General features: G+C 40.2%; 1 protein-coding gene across 5 annotated transcripts in view; it reads right to left on the bottom strand.

Moving 5' to 3' along the window:
• Positions 1–18,555, bottom strand: part of RhoGAPp190 (Rho GTPase-activating protein 190) — a 1,293,865-nt gene that overhangs the window by 569,903 nt on the left and 705,407 nt on the right. For 3 of the 5 annotated variants that reach the window (XM_068226122.1, XM_068226123.1, XM_067140451.2), the window contains exon 19: positions 17,092–17,217. The exons of the other annotated variants lie outside the window; for them this stretch is intronic. In XM_068226122.1, coding sequence (XP_068082223.1) covers positions 17,092–17,217 — 126 coding nt within the window. The remainder of the gene's footprint in view (positions 1–17,091; positions 17,218–18,555) is intronic. 5 annotated transcript variants of the gene reach the window in all.

Here is an 18,555-nt window from a genome sequence, read left to right as displayed (position 1 = left end):
ACAAAGCCGCAGGTGGGGAACAGGGGGTGACCTCGTGTAACTACTCCTCGCGTAGACAGACTCATCACTAGGGAAGTAAAGAAACCCATTTTTGTCACCACCACGACTGAAAGCCATTTTGTTTAGCGACAAAAATGATGTTCAACCATCAACTTCAACGATTCAAAGACGACTGAGATCCGCAAAATTGAATGGGCGCATTGCGAGACAGGAGCCACATGTTTCAAAAGCTAATGTTCGGAAAAGGTTGGCCTTCGCCCGGAGAAATGAACACAAACCCAATATTTGGTGGAGGAACATCCTTTGGTCCGACGAATCCAAGTATAATAGGTTTGGCTCAGACGGAAAAGTCTATGTGCGCCGCCCACCAAACCAGGAATTTAATCCCAAGTACACTTTAAAAACTGTGAAATACGGTGGCGGAAGTGTTACGGTATGGGGATGTTTTTTATGGTATGGCCTTGGTCCAATACACCGTATCAACGGCATAATGAACACAGAAATGTACAACGACATCTTAGCAAATGTGATGCTGCCTTATGCTGAAGAGGAAATGCCTCTGAAATGGAAATTTCAGCACGATAACGATCCAAAGCATACTGCAAGGATCATAAGGCAGTTTTTTCAATATCACCATATCGAAGTATTAGAGTGGCCACCTCAATCCCCTGACGCATCATCCATCGAGAACTTATGGGAGATCGTAGACAAGAGAACTGACCGCTCAAAAGCTACGTCTTTAGATAAACTTTGGGAAGAAATCCAGAGAGCCTTGTATGCGATCAGCAGTGACGAATGCAGGCGTTTAGTCGACTCTATGGGTAAGAGGTGCAGGGAAATCCTAAAAAATAAGGGTTACACCACGAAGTACTAATGCACTCCTATGCAAAAACGACTGTTCCTGTAAATTTCATAAGACTTAGATCAAGTACAAAATATTTGTGTCAATTGGCTCTATTTTTTTGACCCTGTGGTCTGGTATTATTTTGAATATTATTGATTAGTTTCAGCTGTGTTATCTATATAACTGACTGTGGTACAATGTGACTCTGTTGTAATGGTTCCTGTACAACGTAAAATTTTGTTTCCATCATAGTACAAACATGTCTAGTAATAAATTTGCACTTCATTCTAAACCTTTGCCAGGTGGCTCTATTATTTTGACCACCACTGTATGTCATACAGATGTCACACCGATTCGGCCCAAAATTTGGCCACTTAAAGGGCAAAGTATAATAACACTTAAAGGGCATTCGGATTGGCCAGCACCAAGTCTTCCATTGTGCAGTTTGATGGACACAAGGGACAACATAGCAGGTGTTCAGTTGTCTGAAGTTCACCACAGTCACAAAAGGCCGTATCGATGGGGGAGTTCCATTTCTGTACATTCGCTCTGGTTCTACCCACTCCAGATCTAAGTCTGTTTAAGGACCTCCATGTCATCTACTGTTAAACATAGTTAAGCGTCCTACAGAATATTCACAAAATATTATTTCCAAAGGATAAAATATGACATACCACGCTTTTTCAATGCACCAGTGTTAAAGCTGTTGAAAAACCCATAGACTGCACCAGCGGAGTCTTAACTTTAGTCAAGAGCCATTAATGAGTGCTCTGTAATCATTATGTGTGGAAGGGATAATCTGAGATGTGTTCTATGCTGGTATTGAATAAGGTATGTGAAGACATTACACATATTTCATAATATTATGTGAAACATTTGTATAGGCATATATTTGCTTTAAGAAAATAATAATTCTTGAATTGATTTATATTCTCAGATTTGAAGTAAAAACTAGAAAGGGTACATTGTGGGTGATTATTTAAAAAAAGACCAAATAAATACATAAATGTAGAAATTACAACACATTACATTGACTTCTCTCTTCAGTAGCAGTTTGGACATGCTTGCTCTCACCCTAAGTAGCTTACTTCCAGAAGAGGAACACTTAAATATGTGTATGTTACCAACAATGAGATTAATAAAGTATTTTTGTAAGAGATCATATAGTGCATACGGCTTGAACTGTGCTAGTTCAGAGGAAGAGTTGGTGCTGAAGGAGATTTACACAATGTAATTTGTTTATGCACATGACTAATTCAAACTTTGAAGTAAAGAGTATATTGATGCACATAATTACATGCACCCAAGTTATTTACATTATTTACACCATCTCACACACATCTTCATTCTGATTCAAGAGCTAAAGTTGTGGCTTGCTTTGCTTTCTTCAGAAAGTCAATAAAATACGTGTTTGTATAACATTCCTCAGAACATCTGGTCTTCAAAATGGAAATGGCTTCCAGAGTTCCATTGGACATTGATGACCTGAACTGTGTCCTGTTAGCTAAAAATTTGTTCACACTCAGCATTACTATGCGATATGGTAAGAACAGACGGCATGAATCTAGAGATCCTGTCATATTTATAACGTCCATCAGCTCCATGGATATTCAACAACTGTGCCCATTTTGAATCATTTGTAGCTTGGTTAAGTCTTCTATCTGAAGAGCCGCAAACTGGCTTTGGAGCTCATTCATAATATTATCTCCTGTTTCATTTTCTCTTTTACACAACATAACAGGAAACTTCTCCAAAAAGAAAATTACAGAAGAAAACTGTGTTTCTTCAATGGATCAAGTTTAGCAACCTGTGCATGTTTTAGCACATTGTTCGTAAAAGGGAACTTGTTAACCATATGGTCACATGCTGCACAGAAATAGTTTCTGACTGATGAAAAAACAGAGATTTGTCTTCATCTTGTAGCACCTTTACCAAGTTTGAGGTTTGAATGCCAATTATCAGTTCACCATCCTTCTGATTCTGGACTGGGTGATACTGGACATCAAGCAATGCAGACTGTTTAACTACACTTGGCTTGGCAAACTTTGATAGCATCCGTTTCAATACATTCATCAAAAATTCAAACAGTACATGGATATGTGGGGAAGCACTCTGAAGGACAGTATTGATCTTATCAAATGATGGGATAGTCACAGGTAAAAATGTACAAAATGTCCAGTTTAGGTCAGAGGAAAGAAACATAAACAGCTTTTCTTCATGAGATGTAGTGAGAGTCATGTTTCTGAGAACAGGTGAGTCACATTTGGAAGAACATGCCATTCTTCTGGTAGAAGATGATGAGGAGGAGAAGGAGGAGGATGATGAGTGAGAATTACAAACTCTCTCTATTTCCTTGTCATCAGATCTACTGTGTCTTTTGGGAATAGCAAAAAAAAGATAAACTAGCAGAAATATTTGGAGCATACACTAACACCTCATCCTTAGGCAATGAAAGAAGTGGATCCCATTGACCTAATACTCTGTCTAAACACCTAGCTAGGGATAACCATCTTGGGCACACATGCTTGAACAACTTCTTGGTTTCTTTTCCATGCATACTTTGAAATTTCTGAAGACTTCTTTTCTTTCGGAACTCTTCTCCAAGCAATAGAAAATATCAACAAGAATCTTATCAATTCTAACTGGTAAAGTTGCAGCAGATTTTTCAGCAGCTAAGTTAATTAGATGGCAGCTGCAACCAATACCAAAAATATCCTGATGAGCTTGACGCAAGTGTAATAGACTAATATAACTTGGAAACAATATTCTCTAATCCATGGGTAAATTATGCAAATATTGATGATGATGATGATTATTACTTGTGAGGCGTGGCTATGAAGTTGTTTACGTGTATTATTACTATTATTATTATTTATGTAGTTATGTCCAGACTTTATTTGGTATAAACCATGATCATATTATATGTGAGGTAATGTCATGAAACATCTGCTGTATATATTTATATGAGTTTATTTCATGTAAGAACATCCAATTAGTAGTATATAATTTATTATTACCTGTATATATGATGGTGGCCGGCCCCGTGGTGTAGGGGTAGCGTGCCTGCCTCTTACCCGGAGGCCCCGGGTTCGATTCCCGGCCAGGCCAGGGATTTTTACCTGGACCTGAGGGCTGGTTCGAGGTCCACTCAGCCTACGTGATTAGAATTGAGGAGCTATCTGACGGTGAGATAGCGGCCCCGGTCTAGAAAGCCAAGAATAACGGCCGAGAGGATCCGTCGTGCTGACCACACGACACCTCGTAATCTGCAGGCCTTCGGGCTGAGCAGTGGTCGCTTGGTAGGCCAAGGCCCTTCAAGGGCTGTAGTGCCATGGGGTTTGGTTTGGTATATATGATGTATAATCCAGTGCAATATTGTGCAAAACACTTTAGTAAGTCCAGAACAACGAATGGTGCGACTAGAATTATGTAGAACTCTCCTTGAATTGTAACTAGGCTATTGGAGACTCTCGCATTTACAAGAAAATATGTTAGGTCATAATCGTCTAGAAGCCTGGCCAGGCAACGTATATGAAGAGGCAGTCATGATGGTAAAGTTGACTTGTTTTAATGAGAATTGCGTGGAAGTCGTGTTAACCGAGTGAAGTCAAGTATGTGAACTGGTTTTGTTGGGTTGGTAGTTGAAATGCATCTGCTGCAGTTTTCTTCTGATTCTTTGTTGTGATGGAAGCTTATTAGTGCATGTGTATAGATGTAAATATAATTAGTGAATAAAATAGGATACACAACTGACAGCATTTTGTGTGCGTCTTTGTGAATACATCATTGGTGACCGTGACTAGGATGTAAGAATAATTTTTGAGTGAATACGAGTGTAAGTGTATCAGAACAAAATGCAAGTGATGCTAGAAAATATGTCCGTACAACAACTCAAAGACGAACTCGCAAAGAGAAATCTTCCGACGAATGGCAAGAAAAAATCACTGAAGACGTGGTTACGAAAAGATCTCATCGGAAAAGGAGAAGATCTCGAAAAGATCTTTATCGAGGTGGATGAAACATGGGACTTTGCATTGGAAGAGGAGGTTAACATTACCAAAATATGTTCCAACTTAATGACCATGATGCTGGCAATCAATGACAAAATATCAGACGTGGATTCACGAGTTAATTCCGCCTTAACGAAAGTAAATGACAAAATTTCAGACGTCAATTGTGGCCTAACAGAACAGATTGCACACCAAATTTGGAAAGTAAACGTCAAAATTTCAAATGAAATTTCTCAAACTACTTCAGTTTTAACTGCAGGTTTACAAAGTAACAGGGCCTAGAATCGAAAGTTTCAACCGTAGATGACAAAATTTCATCGCAAATTAGCAACGTCACCATTCAATTAACACAGCAGATATCCGATATCAGGTCAAAACTGGGACAGGTTGAGCAGATCGATAGTAGGGTAAGCCACCTGGAAGTGGACATCTCGAACCTCAAGGAGAAGGTGGAAATCCAGGTTTCCGGCATGAAACAACAGTTTGAGGGGAGAATTTTTACCGTCGAGGAAAATTTTGAAAGCTGTATCTTTGCCGTTGAGGGAAATTTTGGGAGCCGTATTTCTGCTGTTGAAGGAGGTTAGAAAACCGGTTCTTGACTATCAAGGGCGATGTGCAGAATATAACAGAAAGCATCTTCACGCGGTAGAAGATAAACCTGAACAGGAGCTATCGCCATGCCTCTAACCCTCTCAAACATAACTGGTAATACAGGACACCTATACCCAAAGGTGATTGTAGACAGCCTTCCGGAATTCCACGGACGACTGGAAGAGAACTCAACTAGCTTCATCGAGGGATCAGTTAGTCTACTAGGAAGGACTAAACTACTGGAGGACATATTCATTCAAATCAACACACCGCGGTTAAAGGGGCAAGCCGCTACTTGGTGGAATAACTTGAAGGGCTTGAATTTAAACTGGATGAACTTCAAGAGGGAATTCCTTGCTAGGTTTAATTCTGAAGGGGTGAAGAGCTCTGTGAAAAGGAAGCTACTGACAGAGGCACAACCCACCGGCATGAGAGCTAGCGCTTTCATCCTCCAGGAGTACCAACTCTTCAAGCGTCTGCAGTCAGAAGGAAGCGAGAACGAGATCTTACCAGATATCACAGAGCTAATCCACGATAAGATTTGACCCCTAGTGAAAGTATCACAACCGAGATCCTTTGTTGATGATCTACATAGAATCACCGCCCAGTTGGAGGAAGAAAACAAGAGGAAAGCTACGGAAGAGACCAGCCAGGTTAGGAAGTCCTACCAGTGTGGGAGAACGGGACACCTGAAAAACAATTGCCCAACCTTGATGTTGGAAAACTAGGTCTGGCCCATTCTGAATTGAGGGGGAATGGGACCGGGAACAGGAATGCGCCTCAAGACATGACAGATGAGCAAGCCTGGTCAAGTGGGAGAGGGATTGGTCAGATTGTGAGCAGAAGAGGCCAACCTCGCCCAGCTATCATCTTAAGGATAGGCAACGAGAATTTTTCAGCCATACTCGACATCCAAGCAAGCCATTCATTTGTAACTGGGACTGTGTCCAGATTACTACCACCTATGAAGTCTCACCACCTCAGAAGGGTAGTGGGAGCAGTGGACTGGGTAACCTATTCCATCCAAGGAAAGACTAACTTAATTGCTAAATGCATGGAACTGCCTATTGTAACTTTTTTTTTTTTGCTAATTGCTTTATGTCACACCAACACAGATAGGTCTTATGGCGACGATGGGACAGGGAAGGGCTTACGAGTGGGAAGGAAGCAGCCGTGGCCTTAATTGAGGTGCAGCCGTGGCCTTAATTGAGGTACAGCCCCAGCATTTGCCTGGCGTGAAAATGGGAAACCACGGAAAACCATTTTCAGGATTGCCGAGAGTGGGGTTCGAACCTACTATTTCCCGAATACTGGATACTGGCCGCACTTAAGCGACTGCAGCTATCGAGCTTGGTGCCTATTGTAACTAACGTTGCAGTGATTCAGAACCTAATACCCGACATCATATTAAGTCACGACTTTCTCATGGAATACAAGGTGATGCTAGACTATGCAGCTCATGAATTCTTTGTGGGAGAAGACAGATGTCCGAGGGTCACCTGGCACGATGGAAATCTCCCGACTCGCAAGGATTCGGAAGTCGATGCAGACTTCTTAGATATCCAGTTAACGCATCTTCAAACAACTGAAGAAGAGGAGCTGAGATGCGCTTTAAAGGACTTTCCAGAAGTCATTACCAATAACATAGGGGAGACTACCATAGTAACGCATACCACTGAATGCAGTACTACTTTACTCATAAAGCAATGCCCATATCCAATCAACTTGGATAAGTGCAACTTTGTCATTCAGAAGATCCAAGAGATGGAAGGGTAAGGTCTCATCCAACCCTCTATATCCTGTTGGGCTTCGCCTATCGTCCTACTGAAAAAGAAGAATGAGGAATATCGACTGTGTGTGGACTATAATATATAATACATACAAGGGTAAACCCAAAAATAAGGTCTCCTACTTTTTTATAAATACAGAAGTCCGTTCATGTGGCTGTTGGACACAATATTGTGAAGAGTGTTTCCCGCCCTCGCATATAAACATGCGCACGTCGCACTGAGGCACTCAGTCTTGGCTTGGCAGTCGTTGAGAATGGAGCTCCCGTTGGATGTTACTGCCAAGTGTGAAGTGCACACAGTTATTCGGTTTTTGAATGCAAAGGTACTGAACCGATTGAAATCCATTGCCAATTGACGGAAGTGTATGGTGAGTCGTGCATGGATGTAAAAAATGTTCGTAAGTGGTGTAGACAGTTTGCAACCAGTTGGACTGAAATTCACAACGAATGGACAAAGGAGCGGGAGATCTTCAGTTTCCATCAACACAGTCGTGAAGGTTGAGCAAATCATGCCTGAAGAAGGGCGGATCACCCTGGATGATCTCTGCACATTGGTTCCCGAGGTTTCCCGAAGAGCCGCTCATAACTTTCTGAACAGCATGGTGGTGAGCTAGCGTGACATGGGCATACAAAAACTGTCACAGCGTCTACAAAAATGCATCAAACGAAATAGTGATTATGTAGAAAAATAGCTAAATGTTCGAGATGTAGAATGATCTAAACCGTTGTAGAAATAAACATGACATGTACTTATTAAAAAAAAAAATAGGAGACCTTACTTTAGGGATTACCTTCATTTAATATGTAATTTTACTCCTTCAGAACGAATATTTCAGGTCATCCATGGGAATCAACATCTTTATCATGTGTATGGCCTTCCACAAGTTGAACGAGAAGACCGTTAGTGACGTCTACCCCATGCCTAACCTGGAAGACTCACTGAAACAAGTAAGTAGGTCTAAGATTTTCAGCACACTAGATCTCAACTCCGGATACTGGCAAGTGGAGGTCAAGGAAATTTCTAGGCCACTCACCGCCTTCATGACACCGAGAGCATTGTACCAGTTTACAGTAATGCCTTTTGGATTGAATAATGGTTCTGCAACCTTCATGCGACTGATGGATAAGGTATTGTCAGGATATGTTGGAGATTCCTGCTAAGTGTATCTGGATGACATCTTAATCCACAGCAAGAATTTTCGAGAACACCTGATACACCTGAATAAAGTGCTGGAAAAACTGAAAAATCATGGACTGACCTGCCAAGTGAAGAAGTCCCACTTCGCCCAGTCCCGCGTAGAATATCTTGACCATGCTCTAACATCTGAAGGCTTAGAAAGTCAACCAGAAAGGAATAGAGCTATCGAGGAAGCTGAATGCCAGCGGACCAAGCGACAAGTACGTCAGTTCCTTGGCTTGTGTGGATGGTATAGCAGCTTCGTACCACACTTTGAAGAGAAGGTAATACCAGTCACCAACTGCCTGTTTCGATGGACCAGCAAGGAAGAGGCCAGCATTCCAAGGCATTAACGCTGCGATATGCAACGCTCCCAGTTTAGCCCATCCCGACCCTCAACGGAAGATGTGCCTGCAGATGGACGCCAGCAACTCCAGCCTAGGAGCAGTGTTATTCCAGGAGAGGAGTGACGCTGGAAGGGACATCGCCAAGTATGCCAGCAAAAACAACGCTACTGCACTGCCGAGAAGGAAGCCTTAGCCATGGTGTGGGCCGTGGGCAAATTCAGGGGACATTTGGAGGGAAGGAAGTTCCAGCTATACACCAATAACGCAGCTTTCAAATGGTTGAACTCTCTCTCTGGCTCAAAATCTAAACTGATGCGATGGGCTCTGTTAACCACACAATTTGATTTTGATGTGTGTTATGTCCCAGGATAGACGACCATAGGAGCAGACAGTTTATCTAGGCAACCAGGGATGGAACCTGAAGTTAGGAGCACCATAGTCGAGAGGGAGGTCCCACAAAATCACGAGAGTGGACACAATAAACCTGTCTTTATGATCATCAAGAAGGAATTTGATCTAGAAGTAACAAAGCGATGGCAAGAATAAGATAAGCCCTGTAGGACCATGATGCAGTGGATTAGGAGACAGAACACCGATAATCGACTCGTCCCGAGGGAATTCAAGATGTGCTACAAAAATTTCTGGGTTGACGGATGACTCTTAATATACAGATCGCACCTCTGCGACACGCCTGCATTAGTGGTGATCCACAGACAGCACATTACGGACATCCTCGAGAAGTTCCATGACAGCACTGAAGCTGGACATCCAGGAGGTGAAGAGACATATCAGTCTATCTGACGAAGATTTTTCTGGGTCAACATGCAGAAAGACATCTTGGACTATGTGAAGTGGTGCTACATCTGTGCCTGCACCAACATGAGCAACAGGAAGGCAGATTCCAGTCAGCGAGGAAGATGGCCGCAACGCCCTTGGGAGGTCATAGCCCTGGACTTGATGGGTCCTTGGATTAGAACACCAAGGGGTAAAACAGGAGTCATAGTAATCACCGAGCTCTTCACAAGATGGACTGAAGATTGACGCATCACCAGTCTTCTACAGGATGAGGTACGCATCCGCTACGGTTATCCATGGTGCATTCTGTCGGACAACAGAAGTCAGTTCACGTCAAGGAAGTGGCTGCAAATGATGACAGAATGGGGTGTGGAGCACTGGACCCACCCTAAGGGCCAATCCAACGGAACGATGGAACCAGGAACTAAAAAGGATGTTACGGATACATCTAATAGGCAAGGAACATCAACTGTGGGATCGTCCGATACCCTGGCAGAGTGGCAGCATAAGCAGCAGGAGGACATCAAGGAAAAGCAAGCTTTGGCCGAGAAAAGATCCCTCAACCAGGCCACTGCTCAAGATGTTGAAGAGGCCCAGATCTTCCTACCAGGCCAACAATAATGCGACGTAACCACCCAGTCAGTAATAAGATTGGGGGGTTTCATGCAGTTCTCGCACATAAGTGGGTTGGGGTCTACTTGCTAAAGACCAACCCTGCTGTCAAGGTCCACGCATCGGAGTTGCGGTGAGTCACCCAACCGCTGTGTATACAGAGTAAGGCTGGTACTGCCACGGGTCCACCTGGAGGAGAGGCTAATAATGACAGCACAATTTCGTCATGAGGAGGAGAATGTACCAACCACCACTGAGGAGTAGGCTGCCAGCGAGTTAACACCTACCCCCGACATGGCATAATCCAGTCAAGAGGAGGGGAGCACATCCAGCGACGTCAAAGAAGATATAATCTACGACCTAGGCCAAGTCGACGAGTGTGAAAAACTGTTGAAATTATTTCAAGTTATAAGGGGGATATTAAGGCAAGTGTAGGAGACTAATATAACTTGGAAACAATATTCTCTAACCCATGTGTAAATTATGCAAATATCGATGAGTATTATTATTATAATTATTACTTGTGAGGTGTTGCTATGAAGTTGTTTACATGTATTAGTATTATTATAATTTACGTAGTTATGTCCGGACTTTATTTGGTATAAATCACAATCGTATTATTTTTGAAGTTATATTAATATATACAGCAGATGTTTCACAACATGTCATCTACTATACAGCAGATGTTTCACAACATAAGTTTATTTAATGTAAGAACATGCAACTAATAGTATATAATTTCTTATTACCTGTATATATGATGTATAATCCAGTGCAATATTGTGCAATACACTGTAATAAGCCCAGTCCATGGTGCGACTAGAATTATGTAACATTGTAACTAGCCTAATGGAGCCTCTCGAATTTACGAGAAAATATGTAATGTCATATTCTCCTTGAAGACTGGCCAGGCAACATATATAAAGAGGCAGTCTTTATGGTAGAGCTGAGTTGTTTTAATGAGCCTTGTGTGCAAGTCATGTTAACCGAGTGTTTGAAGTCAAGTATGTGAATTGGTTTTGTTGGGTTGATAGTTGACATGCATCTATTGCAGTCTTCTTCTGATTCTTTGTAGTAGTGTTTTGTTATGACGGCAGCTTATTAGTGCGTGTATGCAGAAGATGTAAATATAATTTGTGAATAAAATAGGGTACACAACTGACAGCATTTTGTGTGTGCCTTTGTGAATAAATCAAGATTCTTTCAAAACTGCTAGAACTCCATTTTTCTGTCCAATCACAGCAGCAGCATTGTCAGAACAGAATGCCAGACAGTTCTCAGTTGGCACTTTATTTAATTTCAACTGCGACAGTAGCAGCTTTCCTATATTGCGCCCTGTTGAATCCCCTTCCAATGCCGGCACCAATAAAACAGTACTTAAAATATTTTCTCGAGCAGTATGATAGAAATTAACCACTATGGGATACAACTTCGAATCAGTATCATTGCTTCCATCTGTCGAAAAATAAAATGGAGTACTGTATTCTGTAAACATGTAACAATGTCCTGTGTTGCAGTATGGCCATTTTGTTTAGGACCCACATTCTTGTGTGACCACAACCACACTTGTTTGCGATTTCTGACGTAGGAAACATCTTTCTGAACAAAGCTCCTGCATGATCAGCTGCACTCAATGGAATGTTGAGTTTCACTAAAACAGAAGTAAACACTCGGCCTTCAATACATCGTAAACATTATCTCCAGCTTTGGCAAAAAAAAAGGTTATTTTCTGATTTTCTTCCTTAGATTACAAATCACCAAGATGTTTAACACGTTTGCAGCTGCTCAGATATTGGCAACCATTACCATGGTACTGTAATACTTTTTTTTTGTTTAAAGGAGTTCATTTCTGTGTCCTTATGCATTTTAGATTATTATTTTAATTAATTCAATATTATTATATATGTGCATACGAGCCATTACGCATACGCTGCATCAGCGGCACTACCGATGAGCTTTTCGCCTTCGGTGCTGTTTGGCGCAGCATGTGCATCATGACTGGTAACGAAGTGGAAAGAGGAAAATTATTTTTTGTTCGATTGTAGAACTTCTTTACAACAGGAAAGTAAGTTTTGTGAACATTTCACACAAAAATACTGTGCAGTAGAATCTTATTATTGCTATGTGAACAATGTATACTTACATTACTCCATAAGCTGTACAATGTAACAAGTCAATACAGTGTGCTACAACAAACACAGGGAGACAAGCCACGAAACATTTCTCAAGGCACAAGCCTGGCTGTCCTGGACACTCGCTGCAGTACAACATGCTGTCCCTGCGCCACCTCTCTTCGTAACACTGTTTGCACCGTTTCCTCAGTCTACGTCCATTCTCCTTAGCCGCACATTTACTGGCAAAATGAGTCCCTGTAGGCGGTGTGAGAGATTTTGGGAGCCTACGAAACAGTGGCCTGTAGTCAGCTGGTAATAACTCCTCAATTATCGCCAGTCGAAAGTCGTAGAGCGATACCTTCTTTACAGAGAACTTGTTATACAGCATGTAGGAATTGTATATCATCATTTTAACCACATGAATTCCTAGTTTTCGATACCACTTTGTTGTTTTTCTTGTGAAAGGATAGTAGGAAATCATTTGGTCGTGGCGATCTGTGCCTGACATATGTCTATTACACTCCACTATTGCTTTAGGCTTTAGTTTTTTGGCCCCTCTGTTGTTGCTGACCTCCACCATGTCAAGCTCATATTCTGTGGAAATGAATCGTACCTCGTGCTGATCCCGCCACTTTCCCACGGCTATGCCGTTAGCGTAAGAGCAGACAACTTTGCCAACATTTCGTTTGCTCTCAACTACGCTGGCTGGTGTTTCCTTCCTGCCAACTCTGAGCTTACCAGTAGAATGTGTCACATAACTGAGAAGAGTAGCAGATAAAGAATAGCTATTATAGAAATTGTCCATATAGAGTGCATATCCTAAATTTAGCCAGCCTTGCATAAGATGGAGCACTATATTTGCTGCATGGGCTTTCCCACCTAAGCTGTCTGTTATACCGGTGTAGACAGTAAAATTTATAACCGTTCCATCCGGCTCCATGAGCATATAGAGCTTGATGCCGTATTTATCTCTCTTATTTTTTTATGTACTGATGAAACATCAGCCTACCACACCACAACATCATGGATTCGTCTATACACAGCTCCCTACCAGGTTCATAAACCTCTTTCTTTTTATCATTGAAGTACTCGATCATTGGTCGCATTTTGTACAAACGATCTGTTGGTTTTGGATCTCCCTCAGCTGGGTTTCTTGCAAAATGGAGGCACTTCAGTAGAAGTAGAAATCTATTCCTAGTTCCTAAAACATGGAACGTTGAATAAACTGTGCGTTTTCCAGTAATCCCTAATACGAGACACTTGCACAACACCCAAAGTCCTAAAATTACACGGAACTCATCCACGGCGACATCGTACCAGTCTGTAATCCTAAACTTTTAATTGACATTTCCTCGCAAAAATAACTCTCTTGCTAAGGCATTACATTCAGTCACAATGTTATTCAGCAAGTTGTCATCTGCAAGCAAGCTAAAATAATCAATAGGTTTCATGTTGCTTGGCAGATGAACCTTCATTCCCGGTCGACCAATAAAGTTTATTTGTTTCATTGAGGTTGAATCTAAACTCCAAGAAATGACTCCTGAAATACTGCCCATGTTATTTGGCGGGAGATTTGGAGATGAGATATTACTTAAGTCTTCCTCATCTTCTGTAATGTGAGAACTGGGAGTAGACGCTCGACACACACATCTGTGATTAAAATTCTCACTCAGGTGGCTACAGTCACTTTTCACACTGTCATCACTGTTGTCACTATCAATGCTGTCACTGTCACTAGCATTCAGGAGAGCTTTCAGACTATCATCATTAATTACAAATCGCCTGTTTATCCCGCTAAGACAGGGTTTCTTCCGGTGAGAAGGTTCTCAAACTTCAATGTTCTCTCTTGACATCGCAGAAATGTATGCCGACTTGTAATGGCTACAGAGTTTGTAACTAACAATTGATCTGATGCCCAGATGGTGCAAATGTTTAATAACACCTTAACAACGCACAGGTAAGAGGTCTGTTTGTTTACATACATATTGGCAGAAATACGAGCTTTAATATTTGGTGCGGAGTGTGACACACCTGTGTCGTCATTGGCACTGAGTGAAAAACGCATATGAGTCATCATTGGCCGGGAACATGTTAACACACCTTACATGATTGGTCAGGTCGTTTTTGCCACCATGTGCTATGTTAACGTCACAAGAGCACACGATACAAAACGCAAATTTGTCAACTTTTCTCGATTTCAGTATACATGGGAAACTCAATGAATAGTTTTTCCCTAAATACCTGATGATAATGCTTTTTCGTAGATTTACTCATGATTACCAATAAAATCGATCATGAGATAAAATAAGCAAGGAACACAACTACATAACCTCAGCTTCGCAACACGTGGCAATAAATATGAAGCAAATTAAGCGACGAACATGATTCAGATGTTTTTTTTCGTAACTACAACATAACCTATGCTTTGTTTTTCATGGTGAAGGACAAACAAACTATTTTTTATACAGGACGGTAAATGATGTTATTGAACGAATCAATGCGAAGAACAAGTGTACGGTTATCCAAGGGTCAGTCTCTTTCAACACAAACAAATCGTATCGATCGACTGGGATTCAGGATGCATCCCGTATTCCCAGTCGAAGAATGTAACAATGGGATGAATATAAATCAGAGCAATGTATCAAACATTCGCTGGTTACACAGCGTGCATTGGCGGCATGCGGAAGCTTGTTCTGGTGTGAATTTTAAAGAGGGTATCTTGGTACGTAAAATCTCAAAATATTATAGTTTGTCCGTAAAGCCATAAAATACACTGTCTTTCTGTAAATTTTACAGACAAACCATAAAAGTTGGCAGGTATGCACCTCTGAGCAATCAACTGCATTTTCGGTCATATACTAGACACAGAACACAAACATACCATTATCACTCCAGAACAACAAACTCATTCCCTCTCTCATATATATACATGAAGTGTGATCAACTGAAACCCATCCCAGTCCAATTAAAAATACAAACCAATATGATGAAATTACAAAGTAAAAAATAAAAGAAAAGGGCCATTTTTAAGGAATAAAAATGCAGTATTGTCTTAGGAGAAAAATTCACCCTGTGAAATCAGACGAGCATACCACTGCTTCACAAAGTGTCCAATACTATGATTGATTCTTGAAACATTTCACTGTCTCAGCCTGGAGTCTTTCATTGCTGTGGAAATCTTTGCTCTTCAGATATTTCCCAAGGGGTCTAAACAATTGGAAGGCACAATGTGACACGTGAAGACCATTTCTTCACTAACATCTCTGGCACGACGCTTGCAACAACAAACATGTATTGTCATGAAGATTTATACAAGACAAAACACCGGGACACTTTCTGTAGGCTTAATATAAGTTGAACCTGTTTTGACGGTTTCCCCACTCAGCCAAATGATGCATGATAACTGCCAGCCTCTTATGGAAAATGATGGTATATAATTACCTGCCTTCCACATAGCCCCCTCCTACCAACAGCTCAGTAGTGAGCACAAGGTAGTGCAAGGAATGAGGCCGGAGTGGGTTTCGTTTCATCCCACCCCATAATCTATCTCTCAATACCAACATTCTTAATGAACAGATGCAATTAACATCCCACGCACTATACAGCCAAATTATGCAAAAAATGCTTTCGTAGCCTCGATGTTGAGAATGGACCTAAGAATCTGAGTGTTTCTCTCCCTGGAATCAGTCAATGAGGATGTCCTTTTCAAAATGGATAAAAGGACTCCAATGAGGCAATTTATTTATCATTATAAACAGTAGAGAGTCAATATAATTAATTAAAATTGTCATTATTATAATGGAAGTCACCATTGATAAATAAATGAGCTACATTAATAAATAATATTGTTTGGAGGGAATACCTATTATTATCCAAAAAAGGGAAAAATAATAACTGCAAAGGCTCTTATTTCAAACAAACTATCAGTCATAAACCTCCCCATAGGAGTGAAGAATTTATATTACTCAGTGAAGCCTTTCTCAGAAATATCACAGCCCTTGTAGTAAAGTTTCCAAAACAAGTGTAGTATGCTTATTTCATACCTTGATCTTTTACAGAATGGTAAGTAGTGATACTTTTTTTTAATCAAACCACAGTTGCCTGATAAATAAAAATCAATGTAAAAGTTTTCAAGGAAGGGTACTGAATATCTAATGCAAGTTGTCAACATTATATTTAGCCAAATCTACATGCAATTTAGCTTTGGGGAACACCAAGTTTTTGAGCTCCAGTAGCATAATAGTAAGTGTTATTTACCACCATCAGTCTCCTGTCAATTAATACAATACCTGAAAAAATCTAGATAAAATTCTTAGGATCTAGTATCACAACCTTCCGTTAACCTAATTGCCTTTAGTCTTCATGTTCTTTCATTTCACTTGCTAAAAAGAATCCGCCCTCCAGAAAATGGACATAGCGTTCAACTATATATGAATTTTAAAAAGATGGCCAAACTTTCAAATAGATTTAAAAACAACTTATAAGCCGACAGTGGTCAAAAAGTAGGTATTGAAATAGTGAGCCAAAGCTACAGTTTTTTTTCTTTTTTTTTTCTTGTCATAAGTAATTTTTGACGATGGTAATTGGTTATGACCTTAAGTGCCATAATGGTACCAAGCTTTATCTCTCTATACTGATTGATATAATTAGTTTACAAAATCAAAGGTATGTTAAAGGGAAGGGAATGTTACCCTTATTAAAACAGCTTGGTTTCATACAAGAGGGAACCCACTGATAAAGATTGTGTTTGCCGTGAAGAAAGCTTTACTAATTCTAACATATAACATGCATCAGGAGCAGAACTTGATTTACATGTTATCTCATCCAGGCTTGTGTGGGATCCCGTCGGCAATGTGGTGGCTTTCATCAGACGACGTGGAAGGTGGTCAGGAGGTGCTGGCTCAGGAGGAGTTGTGGGTTGGGGGAACACCTGGAAATCTAAGCAACCAAAATTTACATTCAAGTACCTCAATGATTATCAAGTCTTCTACTAAACATTCTTCTCCAACTTCAGAAACACAGCCCAATTATCACACAAATTCTTCTGAAAGATTTGATCTAACACTAGTACAGATATATGTTGCATAAGACTCAATGAACAAAACCAGTAGAGCAAAGAAATGTTTAATAATGTAAGAAAAATGGGAAACCCAGCAAGGGTGTGAACATACAAACCCAATAAACTTTATCTCTGAACATAATTGTCATGGCTAAACTGACAGAAACCTTCACGAACATGCGGCTGGAAGTATACAATTCTTTACAATGGCAACTTGCTTCTGATGTCTTTAAAGTTAGAAAGATTAAGCTAAAGCCCTTCCTGGAGAATGTGCTTAAAATCATTTGCATCAACGTTAACACTATGCACCAGCCAATACAATTTTATTGATACAAATTATTCCAATGAATATATTGCTTTCATACATTTTGAAACAAAAGAACTATGTCCCTCTCAAAAAAATTCAACTGTGTTATAATCATATCTCAATTAAATTTGTTTTTATGGCACGTATGAGTAATGACCTACTTACCAATTTATTTTCTACATTCCCCATGAATTTGTTCTTAAACATTCAGAAGCTTAACTACCATCTGATTTCAACATAATGTATTACTTTGAATGTACAGTTAATTGAGATTAGCCAAAGTATACTCTACTTTGTAAAATATATGCAAAGTGTCAGATCAAATATAATCGGTTACCCAACATTTGAATAATCCGTAACTACTGCAACTGAAATCTTAATTAATGAATAACAGATGTCCCTTGGGACTTCATACAGATGTCAAAATAAATAATTCATTAATTATCTTGAAATTAAGACAGAAAATAATATTACCACATTTATTTTATGTGGTTGATTAGTTACAGTTATTCATTCATACTATTAGAAGTACCAATGGCTTTCTAAAAATGCAAGCAAATTCTCTGTAAATGCAAGAACTATGAATACATTCAACAATAACAAGGTCAGGTTTTAAGATGAGGTCTTAAAGTAATAGTACTATGAAATACATCTTCACCAAACAATAACATAGCATGAAACTTATGTACTGTTAAAAAATAAATCCGAGAGAGGAAAGTAAATAAATATCAAGAAAGAAGAAATTATCAATCTATCAACCACAATTTTTACATGCAAAAATGGAACCAATCTGATGCAGTACTGGTGGAAATAACAGAAGCCTAACTAATTAAATATACACAATTCACCACATACGCAAGAAGGAAGAAACTGGCAAAATACTGTTAAAGAGCTGCTTACTTGTTCTCAG

The sequence above is a fragment of the Anabrus simplex genome, chromosome 2, assembly GCF_040414725.1.
Source record: "Anabrus simplex isolate iqAnaSimp1 chromosome 2, ASM4041472v1, whole genome shotgun sequence".
Lineage (NCBI taxonomy): Eukaryota > Metazoa > Arthropoda > Insecta > Orthoptera > Tettigoniidae > Anabrus > Anabrus simplex.
This window is presented reverse-complemented; position numbering and strand designations above follow the sequence as displayed.